The sequence below is a fragment of the Nyctibius grandis genome, chromosome 1, assembly GCF_013368605.1.
Source record: "Nyctibius grandis isolate bNycGra1 chromosome 1, bNycGra1.pri, whole genome shotgun sequence".
NCBI classification, from domain to species: domain Eukaryota; kingdom Metazoa; phylum Chordata; class Aves; order Nyctibiiformes; family Nyctibiidae; genus Nyctibius; species Nyctibius grandis.
Window position 1 is genome coordinate 48,568,595 of NC_090658.1, and position 17,392 is coordinate 48,585,986.

General features: G+C 38.1%; 1 protein-coding gene across 2 annotated transcripts in view; it reads left to right on the forward strand.

The window, feature by feature from the left end:
• The window catches only part of THBS2 (thrombospondin 2), a 37,492-nt gene extending 22,176 nt beyond the window's left edge, over positions 1-15,316 (forward strand). The window contains exons 15-22 of one of the 2 annotated variants that reach the window (XM_068398718.1): positions 882-1,041; positions 2,492-2,610; positions 3,237-3,471; positions 8,054-8,281; positions 8,740-9,011; positions 9,964-10,061; positions 12,320-12,459; positions 13,151-15,316. In XM_068398718.1, coding sequence (XP_068254819.1) covers positions 882-1,041; positions 2,492-2,610; positions 3,237-3,471; positions 8,054-8,281; positions 8,740-9,011; positions 9,964-10,061; positions 12,320-12,459; positions 13,151-13,158 — 1,260 coding nt within the window. In that variant the 3' untranslated portion in view covers positions 13,159-15,316. Of the gene's footprint in view, positions 1-881; positions 1,042-2,491; positions 2,611-3,236; positions 3,472-6,349; positions 6,418-8,053; positions 8,282-8,739; positions 9,012-9,963; positions 10,062-12,319; positions 12,460-13,150 lie in introns of those variants that run through there. The other variant, XM_068398806.1, reaches the window with a different exon arrangement.
• Positions 15,317-17,392: the final 2,076 nt, after the last annotated feature.

Consider the following 17,392-nt stretch of genomic DNA (forward strand, 5'->3'; position numbering starts at 1 on the left):
TGTTGGGCTAAAAAAAAAAAAAATTCCTAGTAAATGGTTTTTGCTTTAGCAGAGAAAAAGTAGTTTAAAGATTTTTTTCAAGTGACCTCCCTTCAGATTCCATGGTGCTGATGTAGCCCTCAATCCCACTGCTTTGGTCTGGTTTTGTTCGTCTTTGCTTTCCTCACTGAGTACTTCCTCGTGCCTGTGCAAAAGTCCATGTGTAATTTGGGGATGTGTGAAATTTAAGAATATGTTTTCTGATAGACTTCAAATTAGGGACTAAACTGAAATGAAATTCTCAAAATTCCACTAAAAAGAATGGTCTGAGGGAAAAAATATTTCGTGTCAATGAGAGTATTTAAGTTTAACTTTGCTTTTTGAAATTTTTTACATTTTATTATCATATGCAATATAACACAACCCACAAAAAAAGTCAATCCTTGTTTAAATTGAAAAATCAAAATATGTGGTTTAAAGGTGAGAATATTGATAATAGTTTGTTCCAAAAAAGTCAGAGTAACAGTTCTAGTTTTTTCCAAAAAATATAATATACAGCTGAAGTTGGACTGATTTTTACAACACATTATGATTTTTTTTAAAAACACATGTACCACTGATACACTTTTGTGGAAATATCTGAGTACAGATCCAATTTAAAATGCCTGTTACTCTCCTAACACATTTTGCATGCCTTGTACAAAAACAGACAGTGAGCCAACCTGTGCAGACACCATCCTGTTACCACCAAGATCTTTAGGTACAGCTTGTCCGTTGAAAAAATAATGGATTCATATTTTGATTTTTTTACCTCTGTCCAAGATGAACAGGAAGAGTTACCACTTCATAGTATGTTCTCATGAGTTGTGATTTATATTCTGAAATCTATTTCTTCTCACTAGGACAATTGCCCTCTTCTGTTCAACCCTCGTCAGTTTGATTATGACAAGGATGAAGTTGGTGATCGGTGTGATAATTGCCCCTATGTGCACAACCCTGCTCAGATTGACACAGATAATAACGGAGAGGGTGACTCATGTGCTGTGGATATTGACGGAGATGGTATGCTTTCAGTTTTGAGAATTAAGTGCTGTTCCACAAGTACACTTTGCTTTATGTCCTGTAAGATGGGCTGCCTGCTTTTATACATGGAATAAAATTGTGTCTAGCTGCTGAAAAATACAAGAGAAGAAAGAGAAGACTGAGGTTCATCTGTCCTGTGTAGTATAGTTGTCCACAAAGTCCCTAAACGACTACAATGGATATTATTGAAGAATAAATCACAGCAAGTCTTTTATCAGGGTAATCTTAAAAAAAAAAATCTTTCCTTCTTCTGTGTTCCAAAGTAATCAGGGTCTAATGTAACACTTCTGTTGACTTTTTTTATTCCTTTTCAGAGAGGGAAAAGAACATCAGAACATCCATGCAGTTAAGACAATATCTGTAGGAAATTAATCTGCTTTTCTATGAACGTACTGCAAAGCCCACAGTAATCCAAATACACATTTTTATGTGTCTAAAATATTATTAAAGGTGTTTATTTCATCTACCAGTACATGCTGTATGACCCAGATTTGATCAGAATTAAGGAGGGGGAAAAGCACTTAAATGTCTTTCAAAAATCGTATCCCTGCAGCATTTCAAATTTATGAGAATCCAGAAGTACTAGCAGTTGAAGAAATCTAGTTTTGGTTTTCCTTCAGTAATGTTTTAAACTTCTGGATGCTTATCTGATTTGAACTTCTGAACATTTTGAAGTCCTCTCATCCTTCTAATCATCAGGTTTTTAGTAGTACTCGTGGGAGTTTTGCATTTGAAGCAAAATGTAAACATATGTTATTGGCTGAAAGATTATGCAAATATCCAGGGACCGTATAATATAGGAGTGGGTACTTGTATCCTTCCCAGACAGCTATGCCAACATATCTTATTTTTGCTTCTTTTCAACATATTATAATTTTGAAGGAGATTGTCGGTTGTATAATAAAGTTTCCCGAGGGGGAACAGTTTCTTTTGAAAATTTGGCATGCTGTACGATAAATGATGCACATGTTCTGGTAAAATGAAATTATTTAGTGCTGAGGCAGTTGAACATTAATGCAGTTGTTCCTATACAAAACTCTTAAGAAATTCCACCATGTTATAGCTGTGTGTTCTATGCCATTCCTTAAAGTGTCTGGGAAAAAAATCCAAACAAAATTATTTAAAAAGAAAAATACCCCATTCTTTTATCGGTTATTCTATGAAAAAGGGCTAAATTCTTAAGACATAATCAGCCCTTATTCTAGCAAAATACATATAGAAGTCTATCGTAGCAAGAAAAGTGGAATTGATATCATATTTTTTTCTAATATTAGTCTTTTCACTATTTCATATTGTAGGAATCGCAAAGCCTATGAGCCCCTTAAGAGCCTTGCTTCTTTACTGGTGACTCCTGCAGTCTATGGCTGTCTGTGCTGGATGCTGTATCATTCTGATTTCTTCAATCTTTTGTTGTTTTTTTTCCTCATAGACATTTTCAATGAACGAGATAATTGTCCATACGTCTATAACACAGACCAGAGTGATACAGATGGTGATGGAGTTGGTGATCAGTGTGATAATTGTCCATTGATGCATAATCCAGACCAGGTGAATGTTAGAGACAGTTTCCTTAATGATAATGTCAGAACAAGGGCAGAGAAAAGAACACAGGAATTGCTATCAGTCCCTGTTTTCAGTAGAGCGGAAGAGGTGGATCTATATTGCTCATTTTCACATCTCAGGTTGTCAGATCTCTTTGTATCAGATGAAAGGGAAGTAGAGTGATGATGCCTTTAATCCATCTTCAAGGCTCTGGTAAACTCTTTTCTTCCCCAGTGGCAAGTGAGAACAGCCTCAGAGCTGCATTTAGTGTGCCTGAGTTTGTTGGTCCGTGCACACGTAAGTAACATAAAGCATACAGCAGCAATCAGAAAATGTGCTTCCCAGACTGCAGCTCCCCTGTGATCTCTAGAATGAGAGCAATGAAGATCATGGCCAAAAACCTGCCCTGGAAATGTCTTGGTGACCAGATCTTATGCACTGATGGCAGAATAAGTAGCTATACTAGTTTGAAGTTACGTTTCTGCTTTAAGCACAGTTGTCATTATGATATCACTTGTCTCTAGAGAATGTCTTGAAGATAAATGTTGAGAAATTAAGTACCAGGCTGTCTGTACTTTCGTGTTTAGTAACAATAATAAATTTACTTCTTTTTGATTTTTTTTTTTTGGTAGACTGATGCAGATAATGACCTTGTTGGTGACCAGTGTGACAACAATGAGGACATAGATGAAGATGGCCACCAGAACAACCAAGATAACTGTCCTTACATCCCCAATGCTAACCAGGCTGACCATGATAAAGATGGTAAAGGAGATGCCTGTGATCCTGATGATGACAATGATGGTGTCCCAGATGACAGGGACAATTGTCGCCTCAGATACAACCCTGAGCAGGAGGACTCTGATGGTAAGAGCAATGTCATATGAATTTCATTTCGTTCTTAGTATCCAATTCTGGTCTTGGAGTATTAGTATTCAGTGAAGAGAAAGGCTTCAGATAAAACTGAGCTGCTTTTGACATTTGAGACACTGTGGACTTCAATGGAACTGTACTGGACAGTTTGGTCCAGAGTTAGAGCATTAGGAAACCTCTTTAACAGGGGCTCAAACACACACATACTTACAGAAGAACACCTTTAAGAAATTAAAAAAAAAAACCCACACCAGACTCTTTTTTATATATATTTCTGATTTTCATTTTGAATTGGGAAATTAAAAGTGAAAAAACTTTGGGAAAATATTTCAAATAGCATGAATTTCAGATGTCTTAAAAATGAAATAAGAGCTGCTTTGCTTTCAAAACAAGTTGTCTTCTGAAAATAAAAATGGAAAAAAATATGATTCAGTAGTGTTTTATTTTGTAAAACAGACTATTTCTCCAGGTTTTTTAAGTCTAAAATTATAGTTAATTTTTAATTATTTTTGTAAAAAAAATATTTCTGAGCAGCTTTCTCAAATTTGCATAATAGGTAGCTTTAAATATGTCTTGATGATGTACATGTCACAGTTTAAGAAATGGATATGTAATTGTTCTTTTCTCCAGTTCTGTGATAAAATATTTCTGGTCACTCTCAAACAGTCCTTCTCTATGTTTGGCAGTATTTTAATAATGAGATAGTGATAGATTCACAATCATAAATGTAATTTAGTAAAAATATATATGATCCTCTGAAACCACAGTAATATGTCTACAAGGAATGGCCCTTGCAATAAGTACAGGTTAGCAATTTCTGTTCTGAGTTATATAGCTTGCTGGAGTCATTCCATGGTTACGTTGGTGAAATTGAAAGCAGAATTTAGTACCTACATAATATGGTTTTATGCACATTTAGAAAGATAAAATCCAGAGCCCTGACTGATTTCCTGGTAAGAGAACTGCTTGCAGTAGGAAGTTTCTGGTTGGTAGTCAGTAGTAGTTCTTAAATTACTTAACCCTTCAGTCCAGTGATATAATGGGAATATCTCTGTACTTGTCAGTCACTGGCATAGCCCTTTAATTTCAGAAATATTCCAGAATAAAGGTGCCCCCAAATTGGGGTAGTTTGTTATAGTCAGCTGTCACCTGGATCTTGCGAGAGAGACTACATTTACGTATGGTGTAAGTATTCACAAAAAGAATAAATTTAAACAGTTTAGCCAGCTCATCACTGTCATTAGTGGCAGGTTCAACAGAAATACTGGAAAAGCAATAAATTGCCCACCTCTCTCGTGGGCAACAGGAGAGGTGCCTGAGGACTGGAGGAAAGCGAATGTCACTGCAGTCTTCAAAAAGGGCAAGAAGGAGGACCCGGGTAACTATAGACCGGTCAGCCTCACCTCCATCCCCGGAAAGGTGATGGAACAACTTGTTCTTGGTGCTGTCTCTAGGCACATCAAGGATAGGGGGATCATTAGGGGCAGTCAGCATGGCTTCACCAAGGGGAAGTCATGCTTAACCAACTTGATAGCCTTTTATGAGGACGTAACCCGGTGGATAGATGATGGTAAAGCTGTGGATGTGTTCTATCTCGATTTCAGTAAAGCGTTTGACACGGTCTCCCACAGCATCCTCGCAGCTAAACTGCGGAAGTGTGGTCTGAATGATCGGGTAGTGAGGTGGATTGTGAACTGGCTGAAGGAAAGAAGCCAGAGAGTGGTGGTCAATGGGACTGAGTCCAGTTGGAGGCCTGTGTCTAGCGGAGTCCCTCAAGGGTCGGTACTGGGACCAGTTCTATTCAATATATTCATTAATGACTTGGATGAGGGAATAGAGTGCACTGTCAGCAAGTTCGCTGATGACACAAAACTGGGAGGAGTGGCTGACGCACCGGAAGGCTGCGCAGCCATTGAGAGAGACCTAGACAGGCTGGAGAGTTGGGCGGGGAGAAACTTAGTGAAATATAACAAGGGCAAGTGTAGAGTCCTGCATCTGGGCAAGAATAACCCCATGTACCAGTACAAGTTGGGGGCAGAGCTGTTGGAGACCAGCATAGGGGAAAGGGACGTGGGGGTCCTAGTGGACAACAGGATGACCATGAGCCAGCAGTGTGCCCTTGTGGCCAAGAAGGCCAATGGCATCCTGGGGTGTATTAGAAGGGGTGTGGTTAGTAGGTGAAGACAGGTTCTCCTCCCCGTCTACTCTGCCCTGGTGAGGCCGCGTCTGGAATATTGTGTCCAGTTCTGGGCCCCTCAGTTCAAGAAGGACAGGGAACTGCTAGAGAGAGTCCAGCGCAGAGCCACGAAGATGATTAAGGGAGTGGAACATCTCCCTTATGAGGAGAGGCTGAGGGAGCTGGGTCTCTTTAGCTTAGAGAAGAGGAGACTGAGGGGTGACCTCATTAATGTTTATAAATATGTAAAGGGCAAGTGTCAAGAGGATGGAGCCAGGCTCTTCTCAGTGACATCCCTTGACAGGACAAGGGGCAATGGGTGCAAGTTGGAACACAGGAGGTTCCGCATAAATATGAGGAAAAACTTCTTTACGGTGAGGGTGACCAAACACTGGAACAGGCTGCCCAGAGAGGTTGTGGAGTCTCCTTCTCTGGAGACGTTCAAGGCCCGCCTGGACGCGTTCCTGTGTGATATGATCTAGGTAATCCTGCTCCGGCAGGGGGATTGGACTAGATGATCTTTCGAGGTCCCTTCCAATCCCTAAGATTCTGTGATTCTGTGATTCTGTGATAAATAAAGCCAAAAGATGCTCCCACACTCTTGAAAATGTGAGCTATAGCATATAAAGATGAGGCCCTGGAGAGAACTGTTGGACATTACTGGGTAACAAAATGCTTTCTAACTTTCCTTGACAGGGAATCAACGTTGTCATCAGCAGCTCAGTAGCAAATGAACATCAGCAGGACTTTCAGTGAAGAATTAGATTGCCCCGTGACTCAAGAATTACCTCTTTGATATTGACAAAGGGAATAAAATTGGAAATTCCTTCTTTTTTCCTCCAATAAGTACTAAGACAAACAGGTCCAGGAGCACACAACTGGTCAGGATTTGGAATTCTCCATGGCTGATTGCCAGGGTGAAAAATGGGACCATTTTACCACACATTTGAACTGCAGAAAGTCTTTGAGATATTAGATGCTTCATCTTTCTCTAACTACTCTTTTTTTGGCTGTTGCCTAAAACTCGTTCTACTTTCTCTCTGACAGCTTCATACTTGGATAATGATGTGCTGGTTAGGCATAGTAAATGTAGTTTTCCATTTGTCTGTGAAGCACTAGTAGTAGGTCAATAATGAATGATCTGGATCATTGCTATTTCCCATTGTGTTAATTCCCATGTTCTTAGAGCAGTCACAAACACTTAAATTAAAAAAAGCAGATGCTCAGCTATATGAGGAGAGACACAAATTAGCTGGCAGTTCTGGTTTTACATTAGTACCCAGTGTAATATCCAGTGACTTCTGTTGTAAAAGAGCCATTTGCGAATTTGTTTCTATACTTGTCTAGCCAAGTTTCTCCACTTTATTTTTAAGTGTTTGTACTATTGTATGCCACTGAATAACAGTGTCATTGGCAATGAGAATTTTTTTTAGATGATTCGTTTCACCACCTGCTATTCAAGGCAAGTCATATCTACTGGTTTCCACCAATATTATGGGTAAATTAAGAAAGGAAATAATATTTTTTTTTTTATTGAGCATAGTAAAGTGTTGAGCAGCAGCACAACTGTAGCTGAACTGTATGGATGTATTTTTAGGTTCTCTAAAAACCTTCTTGCAATTCATATATCAAAACTTCATATTTCCATTCCTCCAAGGCTAGTCCTCTTGGATACAATGCTTCTTTCTTTTTTCCTTACATTTTTCTGAAGCACTACATTTTTTATAAGTCAAATTGTTCTACCTACAAGTGAAAGAGTGGCTGAGCTTGTATGCATATTTTACTGCAGTACTGTCCCCACTGTCTTTTGACGTAGATGTGACATTTTTGCAATCTGAAGCACCTTAGATGGATTGTTGCTAAAGGAATGTTGAGACAGAGATAAGAGTCTGAAAAACAGTTTAATATCTTCAGTTGTATATAAGGACTTAGCAATGTGCAGGAAGATTAAGATTTTAACACTATTGTTTGAATTCATTTACACTTCATGTATTAAAATGTGGCATTGCATCCACATCTGGGACAAATCAAACTGAAAATGTACTACAAGCATTAGTGAATTACATCGACATAGCAAACTTCCAGTTTTTCCCACCCTGATTCTAAAGCAGTGTATAGACTGGGGCCAGACTGATCACTGTCATAAACCACTGACAGGACAGTTTTATTAACAATGATTTTGGCCCTGATCTAAGTTGATGACTTCTTCCAGTCACCAGCAACATTTCAAATGGACTTTCAGAGAATGAAGCTTTCTTTGGAGTCATTTGGAGCATTCTTTGAAAAACAAGAGCATAACGTACTCATATGTATCATAAATTTCTTTCATCAGTGGGAGAGCTGTTAGGAAGGCTGCATAAATTGCTAACAATTACATTTGCTTATTCACATTGCTTATAGGTGATGGCAGAGGTGATATTTGCAAAGATGACTTTGACAATGACAATGTCCCAGATATTTATGATGTATGCCCTGAAAACAATGCCATCAGTGAAACTGATTTCAGAAAGTTCCAGATGGTCCCCCTGGACCCGAAGGGAACAGCTCAGATTGATCCCAACTGGGTTATTCGCCATCAAGGCAAGGAACTGGTGCAGACTGCCAACTCTGATCCTGGAATAGCTGTAGGTGAGTATCAGATGTCAGCCATCGTCTTTGGAGAAGTAACCAGTGATCTGGTGATAAGGAAAAAAGAAAAAAAAAAGTAGAACAACACACCTATTTGGTGCTGCAAGATTTGGACTGACACATGGTGTATATGCCCAAATTAAAAACAGCTCAATGCTGTTTGCCTTTGACCATTCATCTCATCACTGACTCTAACACACATAAAATACCCAGTTGAAGAACTTGATATAAGTATAGTGCCTGCTCTCTTCAACGCCAATTGTAAACAACTTATTTCTCTCCAGAAGCCTCTATGTGATAGGTAGGCAAGTGTAATTGCCTCCTCTCCTACAAGTAAGGAAATTGGAAAAATAGTTTACAACTCCTGGCAAAACTCAGGATAGAGGTAGGACTCTTGGGTGTGGGCAGCTGGACCCAGCATTGTAACTCGATGGTTTGTCTCTTTCATCCTCTCCCAGGCTACGATGAGTTCAGCTCCGTTGACTTCAGTGGGACGTTTTATGTAAACACAGACCGCGATGATGACTATGCTGGCTTTGTGTTCGGCTACCAGTCCAGCAGTCGGTTTTATGTTCTGATGTGGAAGCAGGTCACTCAGACCTACTGGGAGGACAAACCCACCAGGGCTTATGGCTATTCTGGTGTGTCGCTCAAAGTAGTGAATTCAACAACTGGTGCGGGTGAGCACTTGAGAAATGCTCTCTGGCACACAGGAAACACCCCTGGACAGGTGAGAGATGTAAAACTTCAGGCCAACAATGCATGAATAATATTTAAAAAAGAAGGGACATGTATCAAAAAGAATTTCCTTTCACACCTAAATTTTTGCAGATTTTTATCAGCTTTTCTTCAATTCCTGTATTACTTGTGTCGGTAATAACATTTGCATTGTGTTTCAAAGAAAACATTACATGTTTAAAAAATTATGAATGGAAAAATTTACATGTATAAAAGGGAAGATGTGGCGTGGTCCAAAGAAAAAGGAGTGAGAGGTCTCAGTTATCCACAAATCCTTTGTGACCTCTGTATTGGCACTTGCTGCTTCAGCATTCCAGCTTTTTTGAATTATACGTGGTTTAGAGTTCAGTAACCAGTGATGGCCAAAGAGAAAAGAAATGAAAACAAAGAGAGAAGAACTGCTGCTGTTCCAAATAGGGCCCAGCCATGGAAGAAACTTGTGCCTTTTGGAAGTGAAGTTAGTGGGGCTTTGCATGTGGATAGGAATTTTGCACTTCGGAGCTCCTTGCAGGAACAAGAGCTAGACTGAGTGCAAGAGACTTCAAGGAGCAGGCTACAGGCAGTAACATCTGTGCAAGCTGCAGCCCCTCTCCTTTGGTGGAGCCACTCATATAGATAGTAAAAGTAGCATCTGACAGTGTGGGTGTGTATGCGCAAACAGGGGCAGGACTTCCTAAGGGGAGTCAGGTTCGATGGTGTAATGGTCTTCAGTGACTTCAGCCATGAAACTACAGATGAGTAACTCATCAATAATTTAAAACAGAAATTTTCATTACTCTCACTCTATAAAAGAGGTCTGCTAATCATACCATCAAAAATTAAACACTATTTTCAGTTTCATGCTCTTCAGCAAATAAGCTTTGGCTGCATGTACAGTTACTACAGTGCACATACAGTTACTGTAGCAGTCTGTTTCTAATAAGGTGTTTGTATTCCTGCTGTAGGTGCGTACTTTGTGGCATGATCCCAAGAACATTGGCTGGAAAGATTATACTGCTTACAGGTGGCATTTGATTCATAGGCCTAAAACGGGATTAATAAAGTAAGAAATGTTTCTGCATCTCTATATTTTCTAGTAGCAAAACTTTTGTCTCTGTTGATATAAGAGCTATGTTAGCAGTTTCTCTGTTAGTCCTGATAGTGGTGATACTTGTGTGGCAGTTTGTTCCAATATTTTGGGGACATTTTGTTATCCTTAGAATAAGTTATTTTCCTTTTCAGATGTATTTAATTTAGTCTGGATGGTTCAATATTTACATCAGCTAAATATTCTTAAATTACAGAAAAAAAAAAAATTCTTTCTCAATAGCTCTTCTGAAAAGGGACCAAAAATTCCTGAGCACAACTCAAAGCAAGATTAGAACACGAAATTCCTCCCCAGCCTCTGGTATTTGAATGAATGAAATTAATTAGAAACATAGAATTGCCACAGGGAAGTAGGCCAACGGCCTGTCTGCTTCAGCATCCTGTCTCCCTTACTGGCTTATACGAGATACTGCAGAAGTAGCCATGAGCACATCTGTAATGCACACAACAAGAAGCTATGGCATATGACTTTCCTTAGAGCCCAGCTGTTTGTCTGATGTTCCAAAGAATGAGCATTAACTGTCCATGTCAATTTTATCTTCTACTAACTGCTGTAACTGTAAAGGATGTTTTTCATGAGCCTGACTTTACCTCTTAAGGTCTTGTTTGTCTGTATGAGCAGGGAAGTTTCATTTGGCTGTGAAAGACAAAAGGTAGACAAATTTGGATAGACTAAGTTATTTGTTTCTTGGAAAGAAGAAAGTTTCTTTATGCATCAAAGTATTGCAGTGCAAAGCATTGACTGATACAGGTGAAAAGGAAACTTGAGTTTTTCCTTCATGTTGCTGTTACCTGTATCTTTCTTTGCAGAATCTACTTAGTGTCAGACAAAGCATGTTTCAACTGGTATCCCATTAGATTAATCTAGCATGACAAATTTTATGGTCCAGGGCATTAAATTCCTTCATTCTCTAGGGTGTTTTTATAGAAAATAAATAAATAAAAGTAATTATTTCACTAATATAGTCATGAAACCATTTTATTTGTACAGAAATAGTAATTTAGTATTAACATGATTAGAGATGTGTAATTTTTTTTTGATGGGATGAATAATTTATTAAACTCTTCCCATGTGTTTTGGGTTCTTGAAATTTTGAGAATTACATTAAATAGGGTTACATGAACATGAAAACTTGTCATTCTTCTTGTTGTTCTTTTTACCATCCATTAAATATATTTTCAGGGAGCAGTTTCATACTTGTCTTTAGGCACCTTTCAGAAAATAAAACACTTCAAGGTAGAGCAAGTGCTGGGCATGCCTTTCTGCCTAAGTAGAAATCTGTCCCTAACCCTCGAGTTATAGGAAGTTGCTCAAGTGTGTTCATTCTCATGTGAAGCCATCCTGCTTTGTATAACTAATGTATTGTCAGTTGAAGCAGGACTATAACCACTTCCTTCAGAGACTACTCTAATTAACAGACTGTGGAGTTACTTCTCATTTGGTCCAAAGGCTATTGTAGGAGACTGAGAGCCTGAGAACCTTGACTATCTCAAGGTCTCCCATGAGAAGTGGAGAATCGAAGTTCAAGGAACTGCAATCTATCTGATAGAGAAAGAAAATGAAGAGATGTCTTTAGAGGTCTTTTGGCTCCAGAGTGGATGCCTGAAACACTACCAAAAAAAAAAACCCCATCAACCAAAAAACCCCAAGTTCTCCTTCTTTTCCAATTTATTATTAGTCTAGCTGTTTGCATCCAAATCGTTCCAGCTTTCATTAAGCTCTTAAAATGTCTGAAATTGAGATTCAGAGTGTCTCCAATTAATGTTTTGTTTGGCTTATGTTGGCCCTTGCACCTAAAGATAAATAAATCAACCTTTCACACAGCTGTAAAGACAACTTTGCTAAGTGATGTGGCGAAGTCTTGTGCTAACCTCCAAGTTCATAGGGGCAGGGGCTTATCAATGAATGCTAGTACATGACATAGTTCATTCCAGGAGACATGACTGTTCTAAATAAAAGACTGGGAAATCTTTTGCAGATGGTGTGCATAAAATTACTTATGGAACAGCTCCACTGCTTCTGATTAATGTATTATGGCTGACAGCCCGCTGGGCGTGAGATAGAGAGGCGAAGTGATCCTTACAATGAAGTTGGGTTGTCTGATGCCTTGTTAAAATTAATTCTGTTTCAGTTCTTGAGAACTGTTACCAGCCCTTAACACTGGACTTTGCATTATCCTCCCTGTCTAAATTAAATTATGTTCTTCTTTACAGGGTTTTAGTGTATGAAGGGAAACAAGTCATGGTGGATTCTGGACCAATCTATGATACAACCTTTGCTGGTGGACGATTAGGTCTTTTTGTCTTCTCTCAAGAGATGGTCTATTTCTCTGACCTCAAATATGAATGCAGAGGTTAGTACAGAAAATGTCTGGAAAATGCTGAAGCTTTTGATAACCTGTGGAGCAAGCATGAAATATGGAAGTGAAAAGTATCCTCTAATTACTGAAAGCAATCTGTAATATCATAGCATGGAATAAACCTTGATTTGTTGAAATACCATGAATGCCCTTTGCCTCTATAGTAATCTCAATTTGAATAACAAAACCCAGATGTTTAATACTACCCATCTGGAAAAAATGAGATAGAAATCTCTGAGCAAGATACGTGCTTAGAATTCTCTCTGTATATCCACTTTCCTTTGTAGGCTATTTCAGTGTGTCCTACAGGCAGAGAGCTACTTCTGGATCATCCTTCTTTCAAGAGGCATGAAGGAGAGATCAGAGACTTTTAATGAGCATGTCTGTCTATAGTGCCTTGTCCAAAATGTTCTGAAATACAGAAAATGCTTTCCCAGGTTTTCTTATATATGATTTTTTTATATACGTTTAGATACACAGGTGCACATACACATGTGTGTCTCTAACTATATAGGCAGGTACCTATTTTTATATAAATGTCCCAACATTTGCAGGAAAATGCAGAACATGAAACATTGTGCTGCATCCTTATAGTGTATCATGATGGAGCTCTGTTCCTGTATGATTGGCTTCCTAACCAAATAAAACAACCAGGATTAATATCTTTTTTTCCCATTTCTTTCAGATGCTTGAGCAATGGTTGCTGCATTACCAGCAAAGTACTGTAAATGCTATGCAACCTAGAAACCTCAGTACAGCCTGGTACTCCCAGTTTCTACTTTTGTGTACCTCCTGTCTTCTGTCCTCATGCTCCACTCACCAGATACTTCCCTGCTGCCAGGAGTGCCTCAGCGATCCCTCCACCCAAGTGCCTTCTCACAGCCAGGACTAATGAAACCTAAACGTGAGCGTCCGACCCACCACTGAAGCAAAAGCAGATTGATACATTAGAACACTTTTGTACAGTGAAAACTTGGCAAAACATGATTGTTTGTTTCTTTGTCTTTTTTAAGGAATGACGTTTACATATAAAAATGTAATTAATGTATTTTTATATATATGGAGAAAAAGAGAGGGGTGATTATTATCAGTCATTGTCTTTAAGTGAGCAAAAATGTGTTTGAATAACTTTTTAGGTGTATGGTTGACACTTCCTTGCTCTGATCAGGGCTGGACTTCACTAAAACAGTCTCTGGGTCTAATTTTAGCAACGTAATGGAGGACCACCCCAACAGTATCTATAATAACAATGAAAATGCCTTTGGATAATAAAGTAAAGGTCAGTTATGAACATTTTCCGATCCAAAAAGATGTTCTTTAACTGATGAGGATGCTCTTAATAAGACCCATTAAATTCACAGTTGGTAGAAATGTCAAATTTGCAACCTAAAGCATTTTCTATTAGAGACTTAATTCAGGCCAAACAGAATTGAACTAGAAACTCCCATGTGAAAGGGAAGAGTGATTCATTTAAACATCCAAATCTATCACTATTGTCTGACTTTCCAAAAATTATTTCCATTTGTTCCATTTCCATCATATTTTGCATTCCCTTGTAATAAAGAATATACCATGACCATGTGGAGCAAAATGAACCTGAACCACTTTCCCACCTCTGCTGCAAAAAGCACTTTGACATCCTGAATCCTGATGTGGGTTTTTGAAAAGGTGGCAACACCACTATTTCTTGACTTGGTAACATATGAATTTAAGGTTCCATTTATAAATATTTTGTTAGTATTTATTATGATTATCACAGAGCTACCTTCTCTGATAATTTATTTTAAAGCATGTCATATAATGCATCAGTAATATGTTCACAAATAATGATATTTTAAAGCTATTTTTAAAAGCATATCACAATATGTAGGTATTGTCAAAGCATGGTATACACTTAAGTATAGTTTCATGGGTTGTATTCGTGTATGCTTTAAAGCTAAATGAATAATAATAAGGAATTTATAAATGGAACCTTAATATATATCCAGTTACCCTAATTTTAATATTTTGTATTGTTACCTAGGTCTGCTGTATATAGATCTTCTTAAATAATGCTGAAGGAATACCAGGGTTTATTCTAAACAGATACAACAGTTACTCAGATATACAATAGTATAAACATGTTTAACATTTTTTTTGTTTTGTTTAAGTTGTATGAGCTTTGTTCACACAAAGAACACACGCTGGTGTAAGTTTATTCATAGTTGGGTTTACTAGTGGAATAATACAGTACCTCTGCCTTCTTACAGGGCACAGTGAGCTAAATGTTGAATCAACTTTTTCTCCCTTGAAATATCTTTTGTTGCTATATTCATTAGAAAGGAATCCACAGTTGCTGGCTTTATTGCACATTTTATAGTGTTCATATTATCAAATCTTTTTTGTTTGTTTGTTTCAATTTTGTTTTGTTGCTGTTTTTTTTTTTCTTTTCTTTTCCCAAATCCTTTTCATGGGGTTTTTAAATGTTTCAGTTTCTTACTTTTGGTGTTTCAGATTGTATCCCCAAGTCCTAAGAAGAAGGGAGGGTGACTTCATTAAATGTAATGACTGTAATGGCTGTGTAGGGTTTTTTGTTTTGTCAGAGAGAGTCATCAGTGTGGGGATGAAGATGTTAATATTTGGACTGTATCATAGTTTCCTATTCTATGTAAATTATTTATGATGTTTTTTAAATTTCTTCTTTTTTGCCTTGCAAGTGTGTGTGAGAGTGAGATCAATGAAATTTCATTTTGTTTTGCCAAAGATTGTAAATAATTATTTATTTGTTTACACGGACGGAACTTTATCATTTAACGTCCTGATTCATTTAGTCAGATCCTCATTTTTTTATATATATATTTTAAGAAATTAATGATAGGAAATAAACTGTAAAAAGGTTTTGTAAACAAAATTCTCTTTACCTTTTTTATAGTTAAAATGTGTATTTAAAGAAAATATGCCATTCCCCAAAGCCCTCAGTTAAATAAGCCTCTAGCCTTGCTATAAACCAGTTCATTTCAAGCAAACCAGCAAATATGTTGCTGGGTGACACATCACCGACTGCCTTCTAAGGTTGTGAACAGCAGGTTTCCTAGTCTCTCTGATGAGACATCATTCCCCATGAAGTCTTTATCTGGCAAACTCTCCCAAGTTCTATCTATGGCATTGCAACTGAGAAATTTTGGTCCTGCTTCTCTTTTTTTGCTGGACTCGTACACATGTTCTCTGTATTGTGTCTTGGCTGATGTGTTTGAACAAATATACAATCCTATTCTGTAACTGCTCCTGCTGTGAGTCCCATCTGAGTTGTTGGGATTTGTTGGTGTGAGTGAGGATTGCCTTCCTGCTGGAGGATTTCAGGAACCAGTGAATTGTCACTAACCAAACAGAATAAAATAGAAGAAAAAATTCTGAGCGCAAGAGATCTTTGCGGTGAGTATGAACTGCTCCCAGGGAGGGGAATTTGTATTGGTTTAGGAAAAGCAAGAATGCCCATCATGCCAAAATGCCAATTTTGAGGTGTGTCATATTCTCTTATAAATATCCCAACTATTAACTTTTCTTGGCCTTACAAATACCCCAACTATTAGTTTTCCTTGGTTTTTGGTTCCAGTGTGAGTACTCAGAACATTACACAAGCAAGCCATATAGTCTTCAGCACAATCTTTTGATGAGTTCTTTAAAAGTATACATATGTTCCATCTTGTAGACAGGTGACTTCTATTTATGCTACATGGGTGTCAATGATTGACATTGTTCAGGTAATAGTGATCAAGATATTGTTACCCACATCCCATTTATATCTCTGATATGGATCTGCAAGAGAGTTTTGAGCATGAACACTTAGTGATGATTCAAAGGAAAAAAAAAGATCCCTTCATGGCAACCAAACAAAACCCCGCAACACAGACCCGAGTAAATAAAATGACTCGAAACATGTGAAACCATAACAGCAGCACTTCAGTACTGGTATAGGATCTCTGAGAAAAACAGAGAGGAAAGGACCAAAAAAGCAAATATTATGCTATAAATGAACAGGTTCACATAAAGCAGGGACATCCTCTGACCTCTGTCCATTGTTCTAACTACAGGGCTTTGAAGATATTCAGGGATATTTGGGTAATTTGGGAAAAAGACATATTTAAAAATTTTGCAGCCTCTGCACTTCTGGTTTCCAGAGAGATATGTGTATGGGAGAAGGCGGCCTGAAATCCCTGCAGAGAGGCTGTTTTTCTCACAAGGGGAAGAAGAGTAGAACGCTGATGCTGCCATTGACTCCTGTGTGATACTAGGCAGAATTGTTTTCATTTCCTTGAGCATTAGACTGCCATCTACTAAAAGTCAATGATAAATTTCCTCCCCTTTAAAATTGTTTTGATAAGTTTTATCATAGAATAGAATCATAGAATCATTTTGGTTGGAAAAGACCTTTAAGATCATCAAGTCCAACCATTAACCTAACATTACCAAGTCTACCATTAACCTAACACTACCAAGTCTACTGTTAAACTATGTCCCTAAGCACCACATCTACATGTCTTACTGTTTCTGGGCCACCCAAAAAAACAGGAAATACTGAAACCCTGAAACCCCTCTGAAATTAAGTTCTGATGAGACTTCTTGACCACTTTAAAAAATGAGTTTTTCAGATAAACTTTGGATAAGTATCTGAATTCTGAAAAGTTAAGCTGAACTCACAGCATTTAAGGATTTGTCCTTTAGACGAGTAATACACTTACCATGGTTTCTTCCAGAAAGGAAGGAAAAAAATCCACCCACGGATTATATCTGTGATTTCACACATCAGGCAGCTAGCATCATGAATGCTAACATCTGTGTCTACTCCTTGCTAGCTACACAATGGGGGCAGAAGCTGAAGAGACTATCAGAGTCAATGGGCCAAATCGTCATCTTGGTCAGCTCAGAAGGAGTTTTGCTATGGACTTGA